The following is a 22,629-nucleotide window of genomic DNA, read 5'->3' on the forward strand; positions in this document are numbered from 1 at the left end:
GAGGCAGATGATCTGCTGTGATAACCCTTAAAAGGGAGCAGCTGAAAGTAGTAGTAGTAGTAACACATTTCCTGTAGTGTTTGCAGCTTGAAGTGTTTAAATGGCTCTCCTGTCTACCAAAACATGTGCCTCGCTGTAGTTAAGTTTAGTTGTTTGTGTGGTAAAACTCAACTGCTCCACTACATGTGGTTTGACTTTGTTGCCTGAAGAGACTCAGAATAATCACTGTAATTCCTGTTGCTTCCATCACCTTGGCCCAACAATATTCTCACATTACAGAAAACAACATGTGGTGCTGAACCAGTTCCATGCGTTCTTGCACTTCAGATCTGGTAGTGAATGGTGCAATACTATGGCCATCAAAATGACTACTCGCTGTTGAAAAACAGGCCCTGGAGTTTCAAAAAACGTAGGTAGGAGCAGGCCACGACATCATTCCTGAATCATGGCTAAGAGAGACTCTTTGTTAGTAAAGGTGGTCTATATGTAGATGTTCCAACGTGACATTTTCTTTTCAAGCTATAATAGGGAAGATCTTAAAGTAGCCTTCTAACATTAACAAGAAAAATACTACACTCCACTGTAAATTTCAGAGTAAAGCCACACTGCAGTAGAGGAGTGAGCTATAGTAAGAAAGGAATAAATAGTAAAGAACACTAAAGGGCAGAAAACCCTTACACTGCAAATTTTTCAATGATGGGTCTGCTTCCCATTAAACCAAACGGAGGCGAGAGCAGCCACGGCCTTAAACAGCACTGAGGCTGCCAGTGAGACCACAGGAGGGGGAGATATAACATACTACAAATACTACACATAGTACATGTTGACATACAGAAACAAGAGACCAATTAAAGGATGTGTGGTAGACCAAGACTCTGTGGATCATTTTGCTTTTTTCAGTTTATTGTGCACATGTTTCTGTAAGCCAGTCCGCGGAGTAGAGGCTGCAAAGGTTTTCAGTGGATAATAAAGCCAGGTAGTCTTTGGACTACACTTGATTAGCAAACTGCTTTTTGCACAATCCTTTATTTGAACAATAAACAAAATAGATGCTGGAGGCTTGAAATTAAAAGACAGTATAGATTTTTGTTTTTTTATGTCAATAATATTCCAACAGTTCCCAGCAGACAATAGAGTTAGGAGCACATACTGAAAGAAAGACATCATTGAAGCATTTCACCAGCACATCTCCTGACCAGCCATCTGAGACCGAGATAAAAACTATACAACTGAAAGCATAAGCCATCTGTTCCAAAGTCCCATCATCCAAACATTCTTTAAAAAGGGAAAAGAAAGAATGCAAATCAACAATGTCACAATGTGTGCAGAAATGACTACGAAGCCAGCGGCAAGACTGAACCATGGTGAAAGATTTTAGGATGTACTGACTATCTAAGCAGCATGCCATTCCCTGTGTGTGACGATCAGCGGACTGTGATGAGATATGGCAACGAGACTTTGAATGAAAAATGGTAGGATATAAAGTGAATGGTAGGCGGTAGGGCCTGTATATAATGTTGACCTTTGGTTTCACGTGGGGAAGGCTTCTGATTTGGAAACCTACAAGGAACTTTAATCGCTATTTTTCACCACGTAACGATGCTAAAATACTTTAAATCTAGTGTGTAATTTTGAAAAATGTTACTATGTTACTAAACTTTAATTTAAAGATAGGAACCAACTTTCTCATTGATTCCCATTTTAAGAGACTTATTAAATTCACACAAAGCTCTTAAAAGAAAATAAAATAAATGTCATTAAACTGCAGCTTTTCTTTGATCGGAGGCAGGGAAATGTTGAACCACTATCTCACCTATGTCCCCAGTTCTTATTGTATAAAATCATATGAAAATACTTGTGCTGCTGTGTTAATACTGAGATGCTGACAATGGTGGTTGGAATAAAATGGGCCTTGAGCAAAAAATAAACAAACAAAACCAAACAAACAACATGACATAAATTGAAATAAAATTCAAGCAAAGAACTAGTTCAATTTTATTTGTTGTGCTTTAGCCGCTGTAATTTCTTTTCAAACCAACTTAAATGCAAGCATATTGTTCTGAAGGGAGCAAGAGTATTAGGACATCCGATAAATGATCAATGACGAAGAAAAACAGAAAAGAAATAAACCTAACGTTTTTTTTAGTGACATAAACAAAAATCATCACAATAAGTGAAATCATCAAAAGAAAAAAAATCATCTTCAACAAAAGCAAATACTAGCTCCTTTTATGTGCATGCCTGGGGTCTTTATGCAGAGCTTAGCACGGATGTTGTCCCACTTCCCCGCAACACTCAGTTTTCCTCCCTCCACTGTGAGGAGACACTGAGCCACAAAAGAGTAAATACACAGGTGTCAGGTACATTCCCTTTACTCTTCACTTACATTAGACTTGCAGTCGCTGCCTGATTAGGGTTAGACTCGTACACTGAGTGGAAAAACGTCACACAATGAACCTAAGGCAGCCCCCCTGCTTTCTGCTGAGTTGGGGGTTAAGGAAGATGGTGTGGCTCAAAACTACACTGATAAGCCACCAGTACACAGATGGAACCTTTACACAAGAAAAGACAAACAATTAAAAATCAGACAGGAGAAGAAAATGTACAAGGGTGGGGTTTGCAGTGGGATCTGTCTTAACTGGCTGCCACTTCTCCAGTGCAAGAACTGAGTCTTAAAAGGACAAAACAAAAAACAGGCACATTCCTTCAGAACCCAAACAGGCATTCAGTCAGCTAGACCTTAGACTTTTTTCCTTTACATCTGAATCTAAATATTGGTAAAATACGCATTTTACTGTCATATTGTAATCAATCAGTTTATATTTTGTGCACAGAAGCTTATTAAGTTCTAAAGCTCATTAATATTTTGTAGATAGTTTTTTTTTTACCCCCTAAATCTAAACCCGAATAGCACAAGAAGGATCTCAAAAACAACAAAAACGTTCAGTTCCCATTCCCAACTCGCTTTTTCCCCCCCTGATGTTTTTGATGGCTCCAGTAGACTTAAAAAGCATCATAAAAGTGACAAAACGGAGGAGAAGGAGTTGGTGGTGGTTGTGGTGGTGGCAAAGAAGAAATCTGGCCTTGGGAGGAGAGACTTGCGATAATGCTGGTGCTGGGCCTTTTCAATGCACGAGGGCAATTAACAGGCTTTTAAACTGCTGCAAATTCACTAGGCCAACAGTTCCCCCTTAACTAAAAAGGCAAACACTGATAGTCCATTTGCAGCCCGTGGTGGATAGTTTTTCTTGCATGAGCGAGTCCACTGTTTGAGCCGAGCTGTGGGCTCAGTCAGAGGTGAATCTCAGGTCCTAACCTGCAACCCCAATCTGTCTGCCTATTCAACAGTCCTTCTTTGCTGCTTTAAAAATAAATCAAAAAAAGAGGAACTCAAAACACAGCAGTGGTGCACAGAGAAGAGAGCAGTCACAGGGAAATCTTTGTGAATGCAGCTTGCCTCTCTTCTTCAGAAAAGGAGAAGAAAAAAAAGGAGACGAGGAAAAAGGTGTTGGAAAAGCTGGTTCTCAGGAAAGCGGGGACAGGAGGGAAGAAGAGGAAAATCTTGCAAGAGAACAAGTTAGGCAGTGTTCCTGTTCATTAGTTTTGTGTGTCTTTGTGTCGTGTGTAGATGTACTGTCAACGAGTGCATTGAGGATGCATGTTCTGTGTGTGTTTGTGAATATATTCAGGGTATCTTGCATGTACGTTGGGATGTGCGTGTGTGTCTACAGCAGGTCGACGCGACGGTAGTACAGCAGGTAGGCGGTGCGCTCTGCAGTCTGCTTCACCACCTGGTACTGGTTGATGACCTTCACTGTCTGGTCGTCAATGCGCAGCCAGCCGTTAAGACCGATGTGGAAGACATCCGTGGTGTAATGACCGCCTGTCGCACTGTTTCCATGGTGATACACAACTGGTGAAGTTGGAGAAAAGTGGAAAATTTTATTTAAGGTATTACTCATCCATGACTTCAATGTTGGGCACTGTAGTGCCAGCAATTCTTAAGTAAAAGCAAGCCAGTAAAGATCAGGTGATCGGCACATTGGTGTAGCATAAAGAATACACTATACTTACAGTACATCTACATACATATATCTAGTAGCGCATATATGTCATGTCATGTCGAAAACAAAGTGTCAGGATGTAATAGAACTCACTTAGCCTGGAACTGCTATGAAAATTAGGAAAGTACAACCTCGGATCATCAAAAACCCCAAACATATTACAATGTCTCGTCATATAATTAAGAATAAATAAACCAAAAATGCATAAACAGCTTTATGTATCAGCTTCATTCTCTCACATTGTTGGAAATTGTGTTTGCATTGGTTCATTTAGGTTTGTGGGCATTCATTTATGCACAGCTCTTAAGGTCCCATCACACAACATTTCAATGGGGTTCAGGCCTATTCTTTGACTGGAACACTGCAACACCCCAATTCTCTTCTTTTATTTATTGTAGATTTGCTGCTGTGGTTGGGAACATTATCCTGTTGCATCGCCTAATCTAGGAGTGCTCTGGCTGTCAGACGGCCTCACATTTGATTCTAGAATACTTTGGAAGGCACAGGAGTCTGTATCAGTTCTTGGTCGACTCAGTAATGTGGTGCCGTGCATTATGGTCAAACATCCCTACTTTGGTCTCATCTGTCCAAAGGACATTGTTCCAGAAGTGTTGTGGTTTGTTCAGACGCAACTCTGCAGACCTTCAAAGAGAGAGGCGTTCTGTTGGCAAACCTTCCAAACCAGTAATACTTGTTCAGTTTTAACATGCTAACTACAAATGATTTAACTCTTGGGTAACCTGCAGTTTCTGAGAATTACACAGCCTGGCCTTGGGGTGAATTCGCTGGGAATTCCAGTCCCAAGATTGTGGTATTTTGCAAACACACCTGAAAGCTGCTGACCAACAAACTGCCAAAATGTCTGCTTTTATAGAGGTGTTCACACTAGCTGATGATCAGTTGCACCTGGCTGCTATTTACCCTCTTAATTCCTATGAGAGCAGTAAAGATGTATTTAAGCTTCACTCCTGCATTTTTGGCTTAGCTTTTGTTAACTAAAAAAATGACACTGTGTGAAATGATGTTGTTGAGGCTGTATTTACCCAATTTTAAAACGTGCTAAGATGACTTTGTGCACTGATACGCAAAACCTTTGAATTTTTTAACATGACTGTATTTACTGTATATCCTAATCACTAAATCTATTTCTCTAACATATTACGGATAAAGCAGAACTCTAATCATTCCAAGCTCGAGCTTGTTATTGACAGTTGTTTGTGCATTTTTCATATTTTGTATATTGCTCAACATTTGAAAATAAAACAGGATGTTTAATGTGGCTTTTGCTTGAGCTGGGTGATGTTTGTGTTTTTTGTATTACTATCCCAAATAATTTCCTGGCGTGAAATGAAAGAACCAGCTTAGGTTCAACAAGACAGAACAGCAATTTTTTTTCACCCTTGGCAGCATTGTTATTTTGTGGTCAATGGAATCGCATCACAATGAATTACTAACTCCCAGAGTGACAACAGATTACAAAATAAAGCTTAATTACAACATTATGCAGAAGATACAAAAACAATATGGCCCACATTAACAAAACACAAACCTGCAAAGAGCCTGTAAGTTCTTTGGCCTTTCACAACTTTGCTTCGCACTCCAGAGGACAAAAGATCTGAAAGAAAATCCACTAATTAGACCATGATGTTTTTAATGACTGTTTAAACCAGGACTAAAAAAAAACAGAACATTCTACACCATGTTTTACTGTTGGAATGTGAAAATTGACAGCCTTTAATGAAAATCATGCTGATGTTGCTGTAATTAACAAGCAGTGAGGTCTGAAAAGTCACTTGGAAACACATCTGAGTTTGCACAATATCTGTCAAATCAAGAAGTTGAAATGTCATAATTTGATAGTATAAACTGCAGCTGTAAGCTCAATTTTAGCACATTCACTTGTGGCATATTTGACTACAACACAGTATATATAAAAACTCAATTTCACTTTAAAAACCACATTATTTACATTAATTCTAAAAGCTTGAAACAAAAACAAACAGTATACACTTCTCAACTTTTGTCAGTCTGCATTGTTATGGTGCACACCAATTATCTGGATCAACTCTTAAAGGCACTGTGTGCTGTTCATGAACCAAGTATAACACTGCCACATGTGAGTGTTGATCTAGCCATACCTTTGCTGATTTCCAAGTCAACGGGGTAATCAATATTCTTTGTCAGTTTCTGGCAGCCTCCAGACTTTTCAAAAACAAATCTCTTGAGATGGAGCACCAGCACAGGGGGCAGCTCTTCTAGAGTAACCCTTCGGCTTATCTCAATCTGAAAGCAACAATGAGAACAATGAGCACTCGCAGAATGTACCATGCACATCAAATAATACAGCTTCACGGTAACAAAACTAACTGTAGAAATAAAACTTGTCGAAAAAAAGTGAACACAAAGCAAGGCTTTAACATTTTGCTGGAAATAAAATCAGCGTTCAAAGCAGCAATTCGTGTTTTTATATTCTCTGGCTTTTAGAAGTACCAAAGTAACATTTTGGACCAAAAGACCAAAGTTAACCATCTAAATTGACAAAAAGCAAGAAGATAAAAACCTTTTACAAAAAAAAAAAAAAAAAAGCTCTAGAAAAATGGTTATTATACAGCTGTGGAGCAGATGTTCCTGCACCAGTTCTTCTAGCCTGATGTTCTAACACAGCACTGTTGCACTGATTCCTGAAGTTTTCCTCTGTCTTTAGTTGTTGTTGGGTCTATACCATGGTTCAAGACAATGATTACAATATGTGTGATGAAATCAGTGATGTTGTGTTCTACAGTGTGTACCCAACATCACTCTTCACCTAAACATCAATTCCAAAAATAAATTACTACACAAAATCACGTTATTTTGTGTGATCTGTTAAACTCAGAAAAAACATTAAGGGGACAAAAAAAAAAAAAAAAAAATGGAATTCGAGATCACAAAACTACAACGCAACACGGATCTGAACTGAAACATGTCATCAAAGTTGACTTTTCTAATACCTCTTGCTTGGTTTTAGAAGTGTAGCCCTGGACTGACTCTCGAGCCACCAAGGTTTCGAGAGCCTCCTGGACAGTGCGGATCTTGTCTGACTGGATGTCCAGCTGCAGGGTAAAGAATGGCTGCAGAGTGGCCGACTCTTTAGAGTTTTGCTGATACACCACCGATCTAAGAAAGAAGCAAAACAACCGGTTGTTAGAATTGTAAACCAATACCAGCAAGATTTTTAATATTACCTCTCAGTAGTCAAAACATACAACATAACAATCAGCTCAAATACATTACGATGCATTTTTTTAACCACTTTCTGAAATTCCTGTTAAAACTACTCAGAGGGCATCAGTAGTTTGTTTTGCAGTTTACAGCTTTCACTATAATCATGCAAGTTATTTAATTAAACCTTTAAATTCAGGAAAGATGATATTCTACTAATGATTACTGCTGTAATTCCCCCAAGTCAAATCAATTTCTCTGAACAGCGGTTTAAAAGAAGTAGATGGGTTATAGCCAAGCTCTGTGGGCATACCCACCACTCTGTAAACACATGCCTATATTCAGTTTCTCTCACAACCATTTCGGAGAAAAAAAAAATCCTTAAGGACATTTAAAACACTGTGCAACCAGTGTACACCATCACCGTGCCAGACCAGAACCTCGCAGAACATATTATTTAGTCAGGCAACAGCCGCAGATTCTTAACTTTCCAATTTGTCTGAAAGTTAAGACCTTTGTTTGTGGATGGTTGCCCCACGTCATGCTGTCGAGACTTTTGACCGCACTGACCCACATGGGCTGTCATTCTGAAGTGCTGTGGTGCGTGCTGGAGAAAAGCTGGAAAAAACTGGGGGTGGATGACTAATTTGTGATGTCACCATGAAACGAGGTCAAAAACTTTAACCCAGTAACCAGCTGAGGACTCGCAGATGAAGCCGATACAAATTTTTGATTGGTGTATAACAGGAAGCAGGACAATGCAACATTATTAAGTTTAATCAGAAATTCTTCCTATACAGAGGGTTTCACAGCAATCTGACATGTACCTGATGTGTCCACCAAAGATATCAGTGATGGGTGTGCGGACAAAGTCAGCTTGGCGAGTGATCGACGTCTTGTTTCGGGGACCCACTTGCTCCCACTCATCCTCACTACCTTCCTCCTCCTTATCAGCACCATCCTCCTCCACGCCTGGCTCGGACTCTGGTCCATTAGGTGTGGGAGCTTCTGTTAAAAAAAAAAAATAAATGTAAACCACTCTAAAGATCAAATAGCTGTTCTTCAAAGTGTCTGAAAGCAAAATGTCTTCTAAAACTAAGCTGTTTTAGAGCTCTTAACTGGGATAAGTACAAATATCTTCCATTCTGAACTATAGGGCTAAAGGTTTTGGAATGATTGGCTGTCATTTGAGTAGATTCTCATTTGCTGGACAATTGCCAGTGCTACTTTCAAAATAAAAATAATTAAATAAAAGTGCTATATCAACAGTCATTAATTCTGTGATGGGAGAGCTCCACAATACCTGTGAAAAACACCCCCGCATATGGGTGGCTGCCAGCAAACTAACAACACATTAAATAAGCCTGCGGTTTGGCTGCGTTTTGTAAAACCGGCGAAAAGGTTAACTGTAAACTCTGGAAGAATTTCCATGTCAAAGCTTAGCTAGCAATCCTTTGGCCTTTGGTTGTAAAGTTATCAGAATTGTTATAATGTTTGGTCTACTGATGAAGGCATGAGAATATGTCCACAGCTTCACTCAGGCACTTCAGGCTCTCTCAGTAGCAGCAGCTTTGCCCAGACCAAGCTGGATGTGAAATTTCCCCTCTGAGCCATTTTTCCATTTTGGCAAAAGTCAATTAAAATGATTTTAGCTTACAATAAAAAAAAAAAAAAAAAAAATAGAAAAAGGAAAAGAGGGAAATGATTTAATATGCTGCAATACTAGCTTTTTGTTTCTATTTATAATTTAGGCCAACACTAGGGAAGTTACTCTAAAGATAACATATGCAAAAAAGGGCAAAGCCATGCTTAGACTACCTGGCATATGCTATTCATAGACAAGTTACTTACTCTCTTCCTGAGGCGAGATTAGTTTCTTCAATGCTAGCATCTCCTCATGCAATCCATTGAGCGTGAACCCAAGATACTCCTCCGCGTCCTCTTGTCGACCCTGAGATTAAAGCATAAGGACATCAGCCACATTAACTCTTCAAAGAATGCCTAAAGTCAAATAAAAACCTTGCAGACATTAAAAAAAAAAAAGCAAACTCATTCACTGAGGTAAACAGAAAGGAAGCATGCACACAGTAAGAGGCAGGATGAAAGGAAGCCTCATTAAATATCAAAGATAACCATCTCCTTCAGTGCATCAGAGTTCTTTTCTTAATTAAAACTGAATTCAACTTGAATCAGCAGGTTAAATGTTAAATAGCAAACAAGTTACGTCCTGCTAAAATGTTTCTTAAACACAACAAAACCTCCTGTGCGCACTGTCTGTCCCACAAGAAGTACATTTAAACTGTTAGTTAAAAAAAAACCACCCTTACATGCTGCTTTGCAGTGTTTATATAAAGCTGACACCGTGGTTTACCTTCTCAGAAAGACTTGATTTGATGAGAGTGAGGAGTTTGTAAATGTAAGTTGGTTCAAAAGGTGCACCAGGTCGGATGTCTTTTGTGACCTTATCTCCAACAGCTGTAAACACAGTTAGGAATCGTAAATCATCGGTGACGCCGACAGGAAATGACGCAAATATCTTTGGGCATGCTGTCTTAATATCTTACCCTGCTGTTTGGCTTTAGATGGCACGGGCATATTGTTGAACTCGTTCACCAGTCTTACACTGAGAGACACAAACAAATGAGATGTCTCTGTGGCTGATGCTTTTTAACAAAAAGATATAAACTTCTAGAAATGCTACTTACAAGTTGTCTATCATGGGTGTGGAGGTGCATGGTCTCTGCGTTTCATTGTGCAGAGGAATGGACTTCATCAGGTGATACATGGGAGGGCAGGCAATCAGGGCCTGTAGAGTCTGGGTGTTCAGAGTCAAGGTGAAAAATGATGTGTAGGAAAGGTATTATGACAAGCTACTTAAAGATATCTGCATTTGATGCAAGTGTGTGATTAAGTTTTAAACTGAGGAAATCCCCGGCGGTCTTTAAAGGTCTTAAAATTGAGATGTATTTTGCATTCAATTAGTTAAAATACACGTGGGAAAAGTCTAAAGTTTTCCACCAGTTTGAGAAAAAAAAAATCCTAACACTAAACAAAGAAACAGACACCAAAAATCACAGCATTGTTGTCTGCAATATCTTATCACATTTACACGCGATTGATGTTAAGATATCAAATGAACCAGATATACCTCAAAATAACCAAGTTGTTAGCAATCTAAATGCCATCAAACGAGCAGGCCCTATAAACGTTTTGAAACAACGTTACAACCAAGTAATATTTTTACAATGGCACATGTTGCCCTGAGACTTGGGCCATTTGGCTTAATAACAATGTAACATCAAGAAACTAACAACCAAGCAGTTAAAATCAAAGGAACAATAAAAACTGAAGCATGAAAAGGATACAGCGTTGATATAGCACCAGTTTCCCTTGTTGATCAGTCCTCTCGGCTGCAAAGACACTGGTTTATGTATCAACTTCACATTCTCAATAAGTTCTGGGGATTCAAAGAAAACACAATATTCTTAAACAGGTAGCTTCGCACAGCTGTGACAATGAAAAAAGTATGTGTCATAGTGATAAATCAAAACAATTGTTTCTTCGTCTACTCCTGCCTCAAATGGCAACAGCATAAGAGGCTGAATGAATAAGACCAAGGTCTTGCTGTACCACGCCTAGGAAGGAAGACTGTCATTCAAAAAGACAGCTTCCATGGTAACGTGGGAATAGTTTCATAGTTTCACACAAATAAGAACAAAAAAACCACCAATTTGGCTGAGACTAAAGGAACAAAGGCAAATGCACATTTAGACAGAACAAATAAATCGTAAGTACAATCTTTGTTACTTCTTCACAAATTGGCATTATCTCCATTTTCATAACAAGTCAAACCACTGAGCTCACTTTTAAGCTACTACAATTAAGACTAAATGTCAGTTAATCGCATCTCATTTATCATATCAGTCACAGACAGCGACTCTTTAACAGCTTTTTCCTATGTGTATTATACCAAGGTATTTTTTTCAATATATACATATTTACAGTGTAGAAATGGACACTGTTTCATGTCTGATTATGGTCTACATTTCTGATTTTACCAACCTCTGACTACTTTTGAACAGTGATATGCACACAAGTGTGAAATATCCAAGAAACTTGCATATAAAGAAAAAGAAGAAAAAAAAAAAAGGTAGTTTGCTGCAGTGCTAAAGAATATATATATATATATAAAGTTCATAGATTATTTTTTCTTTTTGGTCCATTTCAATCAATCACTTTTATATATACAAACAGCTAGTCTGTGGCTCCAAACTGGTGTATTTCAAGCTAGGCTGATTGTTTAAGTTCAAATGTGGCTAGTACAGACTAAACACCATCAAATAAACACATTTAAATTAACGTGCTTAGGAACCAACATGCCCGCTACTCAACAGCGAGTATACATTTTCATCTTACAGTAAATGCATTAATAATTATAGCCTACAGTCTTTGCTATGTTGTGCCATACTTGCATTGTGTGTACTTCTGCACACTTCTAGAATAACCACTCCTTAAAAAAAATGGCAAAGATTGATCACTGTCACGCTATCAAATATGTTGTGCAGATAAAAATAAACCTTCATTTTTTTCTGGTTCATCTGTAGGCTCACCTAAAATTATCAGTCTCATAGTAATGCAGAAACATTGAAATGAGAAAGTTTTATCTGAAGGGACACATAATTACTGAAGGGTACCTTAGAAGAGAGACGGTGTGTTGAATATGTGAACTTTTACAGGATTGTGTTTAAAGTCTACCTCAAACCAGTGTCAGAGAGGACAAACGAATTAAGTCTGGTAAGTTCCCGTAACCTTCTGAGACAACAACCACAAAATGTAGTGTAATTAGGTTCATCTCCCCAGAAAACAATCAGCTCACCGCTGTTAAGAGCAAAGCACTGAATACGATTTGGGGACAAGAAACAACACAATATTTTGCATTTTTCATTCCGTCTTCCAGCTTGTAAAATCTCATTTTAAAAACCTTCATAGGAGAAACTGTTTTTCTAGCCTGTTCTGATCAATAACACATTTCAAGACGCTGTTTCACTGTGTGAAATCTGAGGCTGTGACTCATCTTGAATCATTATCTCATTTCCTTAAGTTAAAAAAACAAAGTATTCATGAGGTGTCACATCTCAGCTCCTTGCAGTTGATCAATTATACCCGTACTGCAGCTCTGATCGGAACAACTGGAATAATTTAAACAGTAAATAAAACCTGATAGCCATTCTGCATGTAGCACCACCATCTAGTGGTCATTTCTTGAAAAGGAATGCAACAGTCCCTTAACTTCTCTTTAAAGCAAGCTGTCAGTGAGAAATCTGTGCACCTCAAACTTACCATACCATCAGTATAATGAGTTGCAAAATGCATCTCTCTTTTTTAAAATATACCCTACTCTTTTCAGTGATCCCAATTTTAAAAGCTTATTCTATTCGATATGCAAGTATGAACAGTACAATCACCTCAACACTGCCACCAAGTGGAATGGATTGAATTTTGCAGAACATACCTTTTGCAAAAAAAAGTAATAAACTTACACCAAATTAAAAAGTAGTAATGGTGGAATGTTTTTAGAAGGTAAATTATCAGCTTCTTTATAAAATACCTGCAAGTTTAGGGGCCATAGGATCCTCAGATACATGGACAGGGCCTTCTTTTACTTCCCCAACTTTCTCAGGCTGCTCTGGCACAGCGACAGAGGGAGATACTGCTTCCACAACATTCTTTACCTCCACAAATGCCTGAGGGCCACCAGGTAGAGGCTTGGAATTGTGAAAGAGGCTAGCCCAGGATTTCGGAAGATTGGCAGTAGGTGCAGCTGGAGTGGCAGGTGAATGTGCCTGCTCTGTCACTACTGACTGGGCAGCTGACTCTGGGATGACCTGCTGAACCTGGTCCCCACTCTCAATGTCCTCTTTGTGTCCATCTGCACTGACAGGAGTGGTAGACTCTGCTAGCCCATTTGCCACCCCATTGTCTGCCATCTCTCCTCCCTCTAGTTCAGTAGTCGTAATGGAAGTGATGACAGAGATGACAGCAGCTGAAGTAGGAAGAGGTGATTTGGAGAGTGGGCTATGTGGAGTATCTGAAAGTTCAGGGCTCTGTGGAGCCAAATGATCTGGCTGCTGATCTGCAGTCCTTGGTCCCTCTGTCATCCCTCTGCTTTGAGAGGAGGATGAACAGGGGGAAGTTGCATTGTTGCCATCTGATAAAGAGGCAGCTCCACTTGCTAAGTCCAAAGAAGAGTCATCAGGGCTATCACTAGTCCTCTGATTGGCAGTGGATGTGGGGGCACACTTGGCTGCTGCCACAGCAGCTGTTGGTGTTGCTGTGGAGGCGGGTCCTGGGGTGGAAAGTTCAGCCCCTGACAATGCCTTACTGTCCACATCCTCAGTACTGTGGTGTGGGCCACTGAGTGCATGTCCGTTCACCAGTGCTGTCACAGGTGTCCCATCCGCTGTACTGGTGCTGCTGCTGTTGCTGCCAGTTGACGGTTCCAGGTAATTGTAGTACCCAGGCGGTCGTTTTTTCTTTTTCTTTCGCTCTCTCTGTCCCAGGTTACCAGGGAGTCCATCCATGTCTGGGCATGGCTGGTGATTGTCCAGGGCTGAGGCCTCCGAGTCAGGTCCATCCAGTGAGTTGAAGTGTGCCCCGTCAGGGACATCAGCTGCTGGAGAAGCTGTCTGTTGAGCTTTCTGGGCCGGCTGGCAGCCCAGGATGAACTCAGGAGCCTGTGGGTTTAGGGTACTCGACACCTTGTATAAAGGATCATTGCCCCCAACAGCCTTGGAATCCATCACCTCGTCAACACCAAACTCAATGTGCTGATAGTCTTCTCCTGCAGATAACATTTCAGTCAATTAGAAATACAGAGCACTGTTTTGATTAATTCCTACATATTAAAACCAGGCTGTGGTATCTGACTTTGCTGCAGAATGTCACGTAAAATCCTTTTTCCTGAACAAGCAAACCGTTACTCAAGGGGGTCGTGGGAGCTCTGACAGGATCAAAGATACCAACAAAAAGGAAGAAATTCTTCTAGACCTATTTTTGACAACTACTGCCGTCCAATCCAAACCAAATTCCTTCTGGTCTCACATAAATCCCAGAAGTGGGGCGATTCAACACTTAAAATTGGGTCTGGGAAGGACAATATAGTCTTAGGGATAAAACTTCTTTCACTTACTTATGACTCTCATTTTAAGGGAAAAAACCCAATAAAGTAAAAATAAATGAATAAAAAACATTTTTGGCACAATCCTGTGTGGTCAGTGGCCAGATGTTATCAATATTCTGTTGAAACTATTCAAGTTAAACTGCTACAAAAAACATTCAATGTCAAGTTGAAAATCAATAGTTTTGACTAATGGTTTATTATAAGCTGAGTTTATTTTGATGACAATTTGAGATACCATTTTTCTCAATCATTCTTGAAGGTTTAATTAAAATGTTTTTGTTTGTTTTTTTAATTTAGGCAATGACGTGCGATTTAACAAGTGCCTAAAATCACTTTAAAAAGATTACAAAAGGGATACAATACGGTTGATAAACAAAGGTAGTCAATAGAAAGGAAGTCAAACTTAACTGACTGCAGACACGCATCAATAATCCTTACTTCCTGAATATTTTTAACAGCATTTTTAGGTGTTGGAAACTTCAGCAATACAGAACAATGTAAAACAAATACATGACTTTTTTTAAGTTAATTTATGGATAAAATGTGTCACACAGCAGTTTGAACTGTAAGTTATTATGCAGTGAGAGGTGCAAAGTGCAAAGGTGAAACATTAGCAAGTGCAAATCAGGAAGAAAAAAAATCATCCAAGTCATCATGACACAGCTGATTGGCCAACCACATGTAATCTCTGATGCCCTGCAGAAGGTAAGAGGGCACTGAAACACAAGGTACTCCCTCTACTGAGATGAGAGGAATCTGTTAGTGTTAGTGTTACTGAAATTGCACTTCATTACTGTAAAATGCATTCAGCAGTGAAACCTTAATGTAAGGATAAACATGTACACACATGTTAGCAACCGCATAAAATCATCTCTATGCCCTTAGTAAATAAGCCGTGATTGGTAAGTCATTAAAATGCAATTCAATTTTATTTTAACTGAGACCTACAGTAGTGAAAATGTATTATATGCAAGAAAAGATAAGATACTTCGCAGTACCTTAAGCATGCAAAGCTTTATAGGTTTTACCAACAGGCAAGAGAAAGAATACAGGCAAAAAGTTTAGAAAGCCACCAGTTTTTGAAACCTGGATTTTCAGTTTTACAGCAAACGTACAAGAGGGTATCAGACTCCTCAACTCACCGCAAACCTGCAGTCCCATAGACTCCATAATAAAAGGTACAGCAGGAGTGCAGTAAGATCCTAAATAATCAATACAAATCAAGGTAAGGCAATTGTCATGTGCATATAGGTACTATTTGAAAGAAAGGTGGCTGCTCTAACATTTTTGATTTTGGTGGGCAAAAAAAAAAAAAAAAAAAGTGGTGGTGGTGGGTCAAGATTTAGTGGAATTTATAAACCGTTTCAAACAATATTGCACAAATGTATTTAAAAAAATATATAAATGACAGGAAAAGCATCTTCCTGCAAGGCAAGCCAGATCAGCTATACCTGGGCTTCAGCCATACATTTAGTCCTGCTCTGAAAAACAAATTTATGCCAACTAAGAGCAGAACAGTCAGCCCATGTCTACTTTAGAGTAGTTTGATGTTGAATAATTTTTTTTTTTTTTTTTTTTAAACAATGTAGGAAATTAGCTTATGTAAAAACTACATACCAGAAGACTGAGTGACACACTGGACTTTGTCATTGAACGGAGGAAGCTGCAAAGAGAGAGAAAATATAAGTTGTGATAAAGACCCAGCAGGTAGCCACAAAAGTAATACTTAAAATAGGTATGACTGATATCTTAAGACCATTTTGAAGTGTAGAATTACCATTTGCCAGATATATGCAATTTGGCTCAATGGTCAATTTCAGTAATCCTGAAGCCCTGATTTCGGACTATTAGGGCTACTGTTAAGCAAATTTATTTGAATTATATTTCTCCAGAAACCTTGCTGTTTCCATTGAGAGGATATCCTGACGAGGCCAACACGACTACTCAAAAATAAATGCAATTCTTTTTCTTTAATTTAATAATGACTTCTTAATGGAATAATGACCGCTACTGCTTTTTCTGGACCAATCTGCTTACCTCAACATAACATCGTGGAGTCACAAAAAACTGATTGATCTCATCAGGGCTGAATTCCCCAAAGATGTACTGTGGGAACAAAATTAATACAACCATTAACTGAAAAGGAAAGACAATGGAATTAAAATACACTATAAAATAAAATAAAAAATTTAAAAACAATCAAGAACTATCAGATTATTCATTAGTATAAAATATAACATCAAGGGGAAAAAAATTTAAGCAGTGTTCACTGTAGACAGGTCATTCAACCTCATAACTGGAATGCAATCAAAAGGTGCCGTCATTTCAAAATCTAGGTATTAGGACACAGGATACAGCAGTCCTCCATCACCCATTCAATTTACAATGCTAACCTGTGCAAACTGATGAGTCATGCAGTGTTATACATAAACCATGAGCACAAACAGCTCTAAATCTCGGCCTGTTTTATCTAGGTGAAGTAGGTTTGTCAGTTTGTTAAAGGTTAACACAAAGCATTCTTTTGAATGCTTTGTGTTAACCGTTAGGCATCATAAAAAGGCCTCTGTTGTAACTTCATGGACTGCTTTTAACACATGTGCCTGCTTTGAGGTGACACAAGATTACTGGGATTTGAATTAAACATATATTTTACTTCACTTTTCCACCTATACCATCCACTCCCCTTATATAATAGTATCTTCACTTTATTTATTAGTGTAGCTGAGTTAGTTTCTTCAGCTTTGACACACACAGACATGGTGAAACAGAGCAGAGGAAAGAAGCCATCACTGACGGCAAATGAACTGATAAGAATTTAGCCATTCCGATTCCGTTATCGATGTCACTTATCATTCGATTCATTTATCGATTGTCATTCCATTTTCACTGGCTCCATTTTGCCATTTTCCATCTCTGACACACAAACTGAAATCAGCCGATTGTAGTGCGAGTGCAAGAACAGATGAGCACTATTGATAGGCAAGCAGACTAACAATTCCAAGGAAATTGACTACTGGGAACCAGTTTTCTACAAAAAAACAGTTCTTGATTCCCATCCCTACCTCTCAGACTGACCGACAGACCTTGTTATAATCAACAAGTTGTGTCACCTGCGTTTGCCAAATTAACACTTCTAATGAGGTAGGTTCCATCAGTTCAAGACACTACATGCCATTAAACATTCATCTCACACACACACACACACACACACACACACACACACACACACACACACACACACACACACACACACACACACACACACACACACACACACACACACACACACACACACACACACACACACACACACACACACACACACACACACACACACACGGCACTAACATAAAATCTATGATCATCTTCAAATTGTTTTTGAAGTTGATGTTTCAGGTATCAAAAAATGTAGATGTATTGCAAAATTAAAACTGTTAGAAGTTTACTATTTTGAAATTTTAATAAAGCAACCAGCTAGACTTAAATGAGTAGTCAGCTGCTCAGCCAGCACTTATGGAAAGCTGCATATATGAACTTGAAATTAAGACTTCAAAGTTAACTCATTTTATCAGATTAACCAAAAACAATCAAACTACAATATTACTCATTGCACACACTACAACCACCTTCAAATGAAACCAGGTCTATGGTAGTAGGGGTTCATATTATGTGTAGTGGATGCAGGCAAAACAAATTAGAAGGCTTAGAAATCTTCACGCAGCGCTTCGTCATGCACTCTCTGATGATGAAGTTTAGGCGGACTGTATAAAAGCCGACATTATTTGACATGTTTTTACTACACTGTTTTCTGATGTTGCTTACAGTGTTATTAATTCATTTTCCACAGAATCACCACAACAGCAACTATAATTTTGCGTTATACCTTGAGGGGGAAAAAAAAAAATAATAAAAAAAAAAAACACTGAGCCAATGAAGGGCCCACATGCACAACTTAAAAAAGGTGAAATGGACTCACAAGCCATGCTGTGAATCCTTTCGGTGCAATAAACAGTGGAACGTGAAAGGGTAGTCACAGAGAAAAGAAACTGCAGCTCAAGCATATATAACTTTTTGCAAACGAGGCCCCACGCGAGGGCCCGCATTGCTGAAATGGCACTACAAGCGACAAACAGCCAGCCATGATCCAGCGGCCTCAGGATGGCTAATACAATCACAACAGAAAGAATGTCCCTTTGCTCCTTTCTGCAGGCATGCCACACGTACCACACTAAGCTTCCCTTGCTGATCGTTTGGACTGCGGATTACAACAAATTAGCCATCTGTATGATTTTAGCACAATTTAATGACGACATCACACAAACAAGAAAGAGCCAAGAATAAGAAGTAAGAAGAATAAGTAATCATAAGTAAGAATAAGACTAGAAAGATAAGGTGATTTATAGACTTTAGTGAGTTTCACTACTGGTGACTGACTATTAGCGATAGTGTGATTCACAAATTTAAATTTAAAACGATGTCAGTGCTGTGAAATATACAGATGTGTACTACGACAATCCTAAAACTGATGTCGTGCAAACAATCCGTTTTATTCTAAGCACAGGCTTGTTTACCTAAACTGATTTGCGGAGTTATTAATGGGCAACTTGGCTGAACATAAAAATGCTGCAGTGCCAGTACAAATAAGGTCAGACTAGTTTTTCAATGAGTCTCCCGAGCATGCCTGTGCCTGCTGGTAGTGTGATGTAGCAAAAGGGTGGCAATAATTACAAACCATTTTAAAAAAAATTATTAAAAATTGGGACAAATAAAGGCGTTACAATCATTTCCACCTCATCTGCTCTCAGGCAAAAGCAACTGCTCATAAATGTGCGAACACTTTCAATTTTCTGAGACTAAGCCATAACACAGGCACATACTCCCTTTCAATTAATATGAGGACTTATTTGAACATTCTGATTCCCATTGGAAGATAAAACAATGATACTAGAAGAACAATTTCATCCTGTGGACCCCTGATATTAATCATCCCAAGGACAAGTTCCAGATTAATGGCAGCTAAACTGAGTGAAAAATGTTTTTAAGGTGCAGATTTATATTTACATTTTTAAGATGCTTAAAGTTTGATTCTGCTAAATTTTTAATGTGTCACATTGAGAAGAGTTTCTAATCTTTAGTCTCAATTGAACTAATAAGAGTGGAGTAAATAATTTGCTGACAAATAGCCCTCTGCTATCACTATGTCACAAAATCATGTAGATCTGCCAATAGTTGTTGATAAAAGTAAAGTTACTCTGATAACTAATCTTTACACCTGGAGTTTTCCTTTTATTTTCTATTTTTCTTTAAATGGGATTGTTTTACAATTTCCTGTTTCCCAATCATGGATTTTTTTGTGTTTTCAGTTTCCACATCTGTAATGGGACACATGCTAATTTCAAAACAGGGATCAAACTACTGGAATCCCTCAATAACAAAGCTTATATGGTTTATACATAAAATTCCTAACAGCTTTTTTAATCTCTTAGCAGTTGAGTAAGATCTAAAGGGAAGGACATTGGTTACACACCCTTGAAGATACAAGGAGATGAGATAAATAAAATACAGCTCCCGTGTTCAAAAATGAAAAATAGCCATCACTGTGTAAAAATCTTTATGGTGTTATAACATGTTGTACTTACACAAGCAATAAATGCTACCGTGCCTATACCCCTGAGCTACAGCTTAAGGTTAATGATGGTATTTCAGCAGATGTAAGGCTTTTTGTGGTCAAGACAACTTTAGAAAACCTTGACTCAGACGTCTACATTGACAGTGGTAAAATACACTTTTTTGACAGACTATCATAACAAGACTATCGGAATAAAAGGTTTAAATATTCATGTAATTTAAATGTCTTCTCTTTTTTTTTTTAAATTAAGACACAGCAGTGGTCTTACTTTAACTGTCTTAGAGGTTATTAAACTAAACCAAAAACCAATACAATCCCAAATAAAATTACCTTCCCACCCCAAAAATAAAATATAATCACTGAAATCCTTTAACTAGCTTTCAAACTAGCTCAACTTTACTAATAAGCTAAAATAAAGGAGCAATAATGGTATGTTAATTTGAAGTGTCACATTTGGTAGATTATGCATTAATAAGATGACTTACCACAAGCAGAACACTATCTGCCTTTATCTCCCAGTGCAGAAGAATTGATAAGCATTTCCAGAATTACCTGTTTGCTAAACTTCTACTCAGAAGACTGATGTCCCTTCTGGTGCTCATATGTCTTTTACTGCCTCACCTGTTTATCGACCAATTTTAGCCCCAGTGTTAGTATTTTTACCCAGCAATTTCACAGAATAAATCAACAGCAAACCTTTCAGTCACCTGCCTTCTGTGACTACTTTACAGAGGGATAGCTATTAAAATGAGGGGTTTTGTAACAGAGTAAAAGTGGTGACAAACAGAGGAAAGCAGACCCAATGAAATAGTTGATGATGCTCCAGATCTGCTGGGTTACCGTTGCTGTGGAGCACAGTCTGGAAAACACTAATTTAGAGCGTTGGTGAAAGCTTCCATGCATTACTTTTCACTCTATGCTATTCATACTAACAAAAACCAAAAGATACTATGCAACTCTGTATCGGTCAGTTCAGTTATGAGAATTTATTTCAGCAAATATTGACATGTAAATTAAAAGGGATAAAAAAAAAAGATGTTCAGCCGGTTTTCCCGTGAAACTTTCACTTTAATAAAGAGGGAACCAATAGAAACGCTCAATTTGGAAGCCAGGAAGAAAGTTGAAAGCATGCAGAATTACTTTAGTACAGCAGATTTCCCTTACTACAGTGGTTAGTCAGGTTCCGTTTCTTAATAAAGTTAGAACTCGACACTTCACTTGACTCCAATTCTGATTAATTTTTAGTATGTGAGGTTTTTCTTCTCTAGTTAAACTTTAATTCAGTCTCTTACTAGTAGACTAGAGACCTGGCGTGTTTCTGCATGTAAAACTAGACCTCAAAATGGGCCTTCCAACATGACAGCTAGCTTTTCCAGAAATAACACCAAACTCGTTAGGTTACCTCCAATCCAAGCTCAGTCACGTGGACGGTGGCTCTGTAAGCAGCGTGCAAGCTCAACCCTGATCCTCATTGTTTCCATATCAAGTAACTCTTCGCTATCAACGAAGGCCCACACTGTCGAATGTGTATTTAGCTAACTAGCTAGCGGACAGACAGCAAAGTCTAAGCACACCACCTGTGCAAAACAGTTAGCATACTAGAAGCTAAACGAGCAGCACGAAAACGTTATACCGCTCCAGAAACACTTATAAACGCCAAGTGATCGCATGCAAAATATTCCACTAGACCGTTATTATGCTTTCTGACTACCCCGAGAAAACCAATAACTTATTGGTAGTTATAAAAATAAGATATGGCAGCAGGCCTGTGGCAGCACTGAGCAGGTGGGCCATGCATACACGCAGCAGTTTTCGGTCACTTTTCTCTAAGAAATATTACATGACATTTGTGGACTATTACTTCGAAGTATCACGAACATTTGATTGAGCAAGTTTTCGTGTCGTTTAATTAAAAGCGGTTGTCATCGCCTCAAGAACTGCAACGTTAAGTACTGCTGGTTCATTTGAATGGAAGGACCTGGGGCCTGTTAGCTCACGTTACCATGCTGGTGGTATTCCAATGAGGCTTAGGGGGGGCATTAGCAAGCACTTTTTAGTACTTCAACAGTTCAATGACACGACAGGCCAAATGTTTAAAATAACAACACACAACTGACCAAAATTAAATTATTGTGTGGCGTTAGCTTTGGTCAAAATGGTGCAGAATCAAAGAGCGATCTGAAGTCCAAAAATAAGAGACTGCACGAGTTGTTTTGGAGGCTAATGATAGCCAGCTAGCTTAGCTACCTGGTTGCTGTAAGAAGCCATGCTCCCGGTGAGGTTTTCTGTCCTCCGCTGACGAGATGAAGAATCCCCCGGGAAGGTGTTGTAGGTTTCTACTGACAGCTACAAAAGGTGGTCTACTTCGACGTCATTGTCATTTGCCCAACGGTGTCCTGCCAGTCGAAAGTTTTGATCTATGTAATGCATCAGCACTTCATGCTGTTCGCCTTGCCGTCACCGCCATTTCTGTCTAGCATCTCCCTTGCTTGCTAGCCAGAGCAGCGCGCGGTCGGTTGTAACGGCAGCGTGAGCTCAGGGAGTAACGCCAAATA

General features: G+C 38.9%; 1 protein-coding gene across 2 annotated transcripts; it reads right to left on the reverse strand.

Annotated features, from left to right (window-relative positions):
• Positions 1-882: 882 nt before the first annotated feature.
• usp10 (ubiquitin specific peptidase 10) lies at positions 883-22,625 on the reverse strand. 2 transcript variants are annotated; one of them, XM_031758060.2, is made up of 15 exons: positions 22,322-22,625; positions 16,483-16,551; positions 16,063-16,108; positions 15,588-15,647; positions 12,874-14,106; positions 10,631-10,722; positions 9,971-10,080; positions 9,830-9,888; positions 9,637-9,740; positions 9,117-9,216; positions 8,093-8,273; positions 7,055-7,220; positions 6,203-6,347; positions 5,614-5,679; positions 883-3,913 (listed from the first exon to the last, which is right to left on the reverse strand). In XM_031758060.2, the coding sequence occupies exons 1-15, from the start codon at positions 22,340-22,342 to the stop codon at positions 3,726-3,728; spliced, it is 2,640 nt and encodes an 879-aa protein (XP_031613920.2). In that variant the 5' UTR covers positions 22,343-22,625; the 3' UTR covers positions 883-3,725. The 2 variants fall into 2 exon arrangements, with proteins under 2 accessions (XP_031613920.2, XP_039466629.1); XM_039610695.1 differs by lacking the exon at positions 15,588-15,647.
• Between the last annotated feature and the right edge of the window lie 4 nt (positions 22,626-22,629).

This window comes from Oreochromis aureus, linkage group 1, assembly GCF_013358895.1.
Source record: "Oreochromis aureus strain Israel breed Guangdong linkage group 1, ZZ_aureus, whole genome shotgun sequence".
In the NCBI taxonomy this organism is placed as follows: domain Eukaryota; kingdom Metazoa; phylum Chordata; class Actinopteri; order Cichliformes; family Cichlidae; genus Oreochromis; species Oreochromis aureus.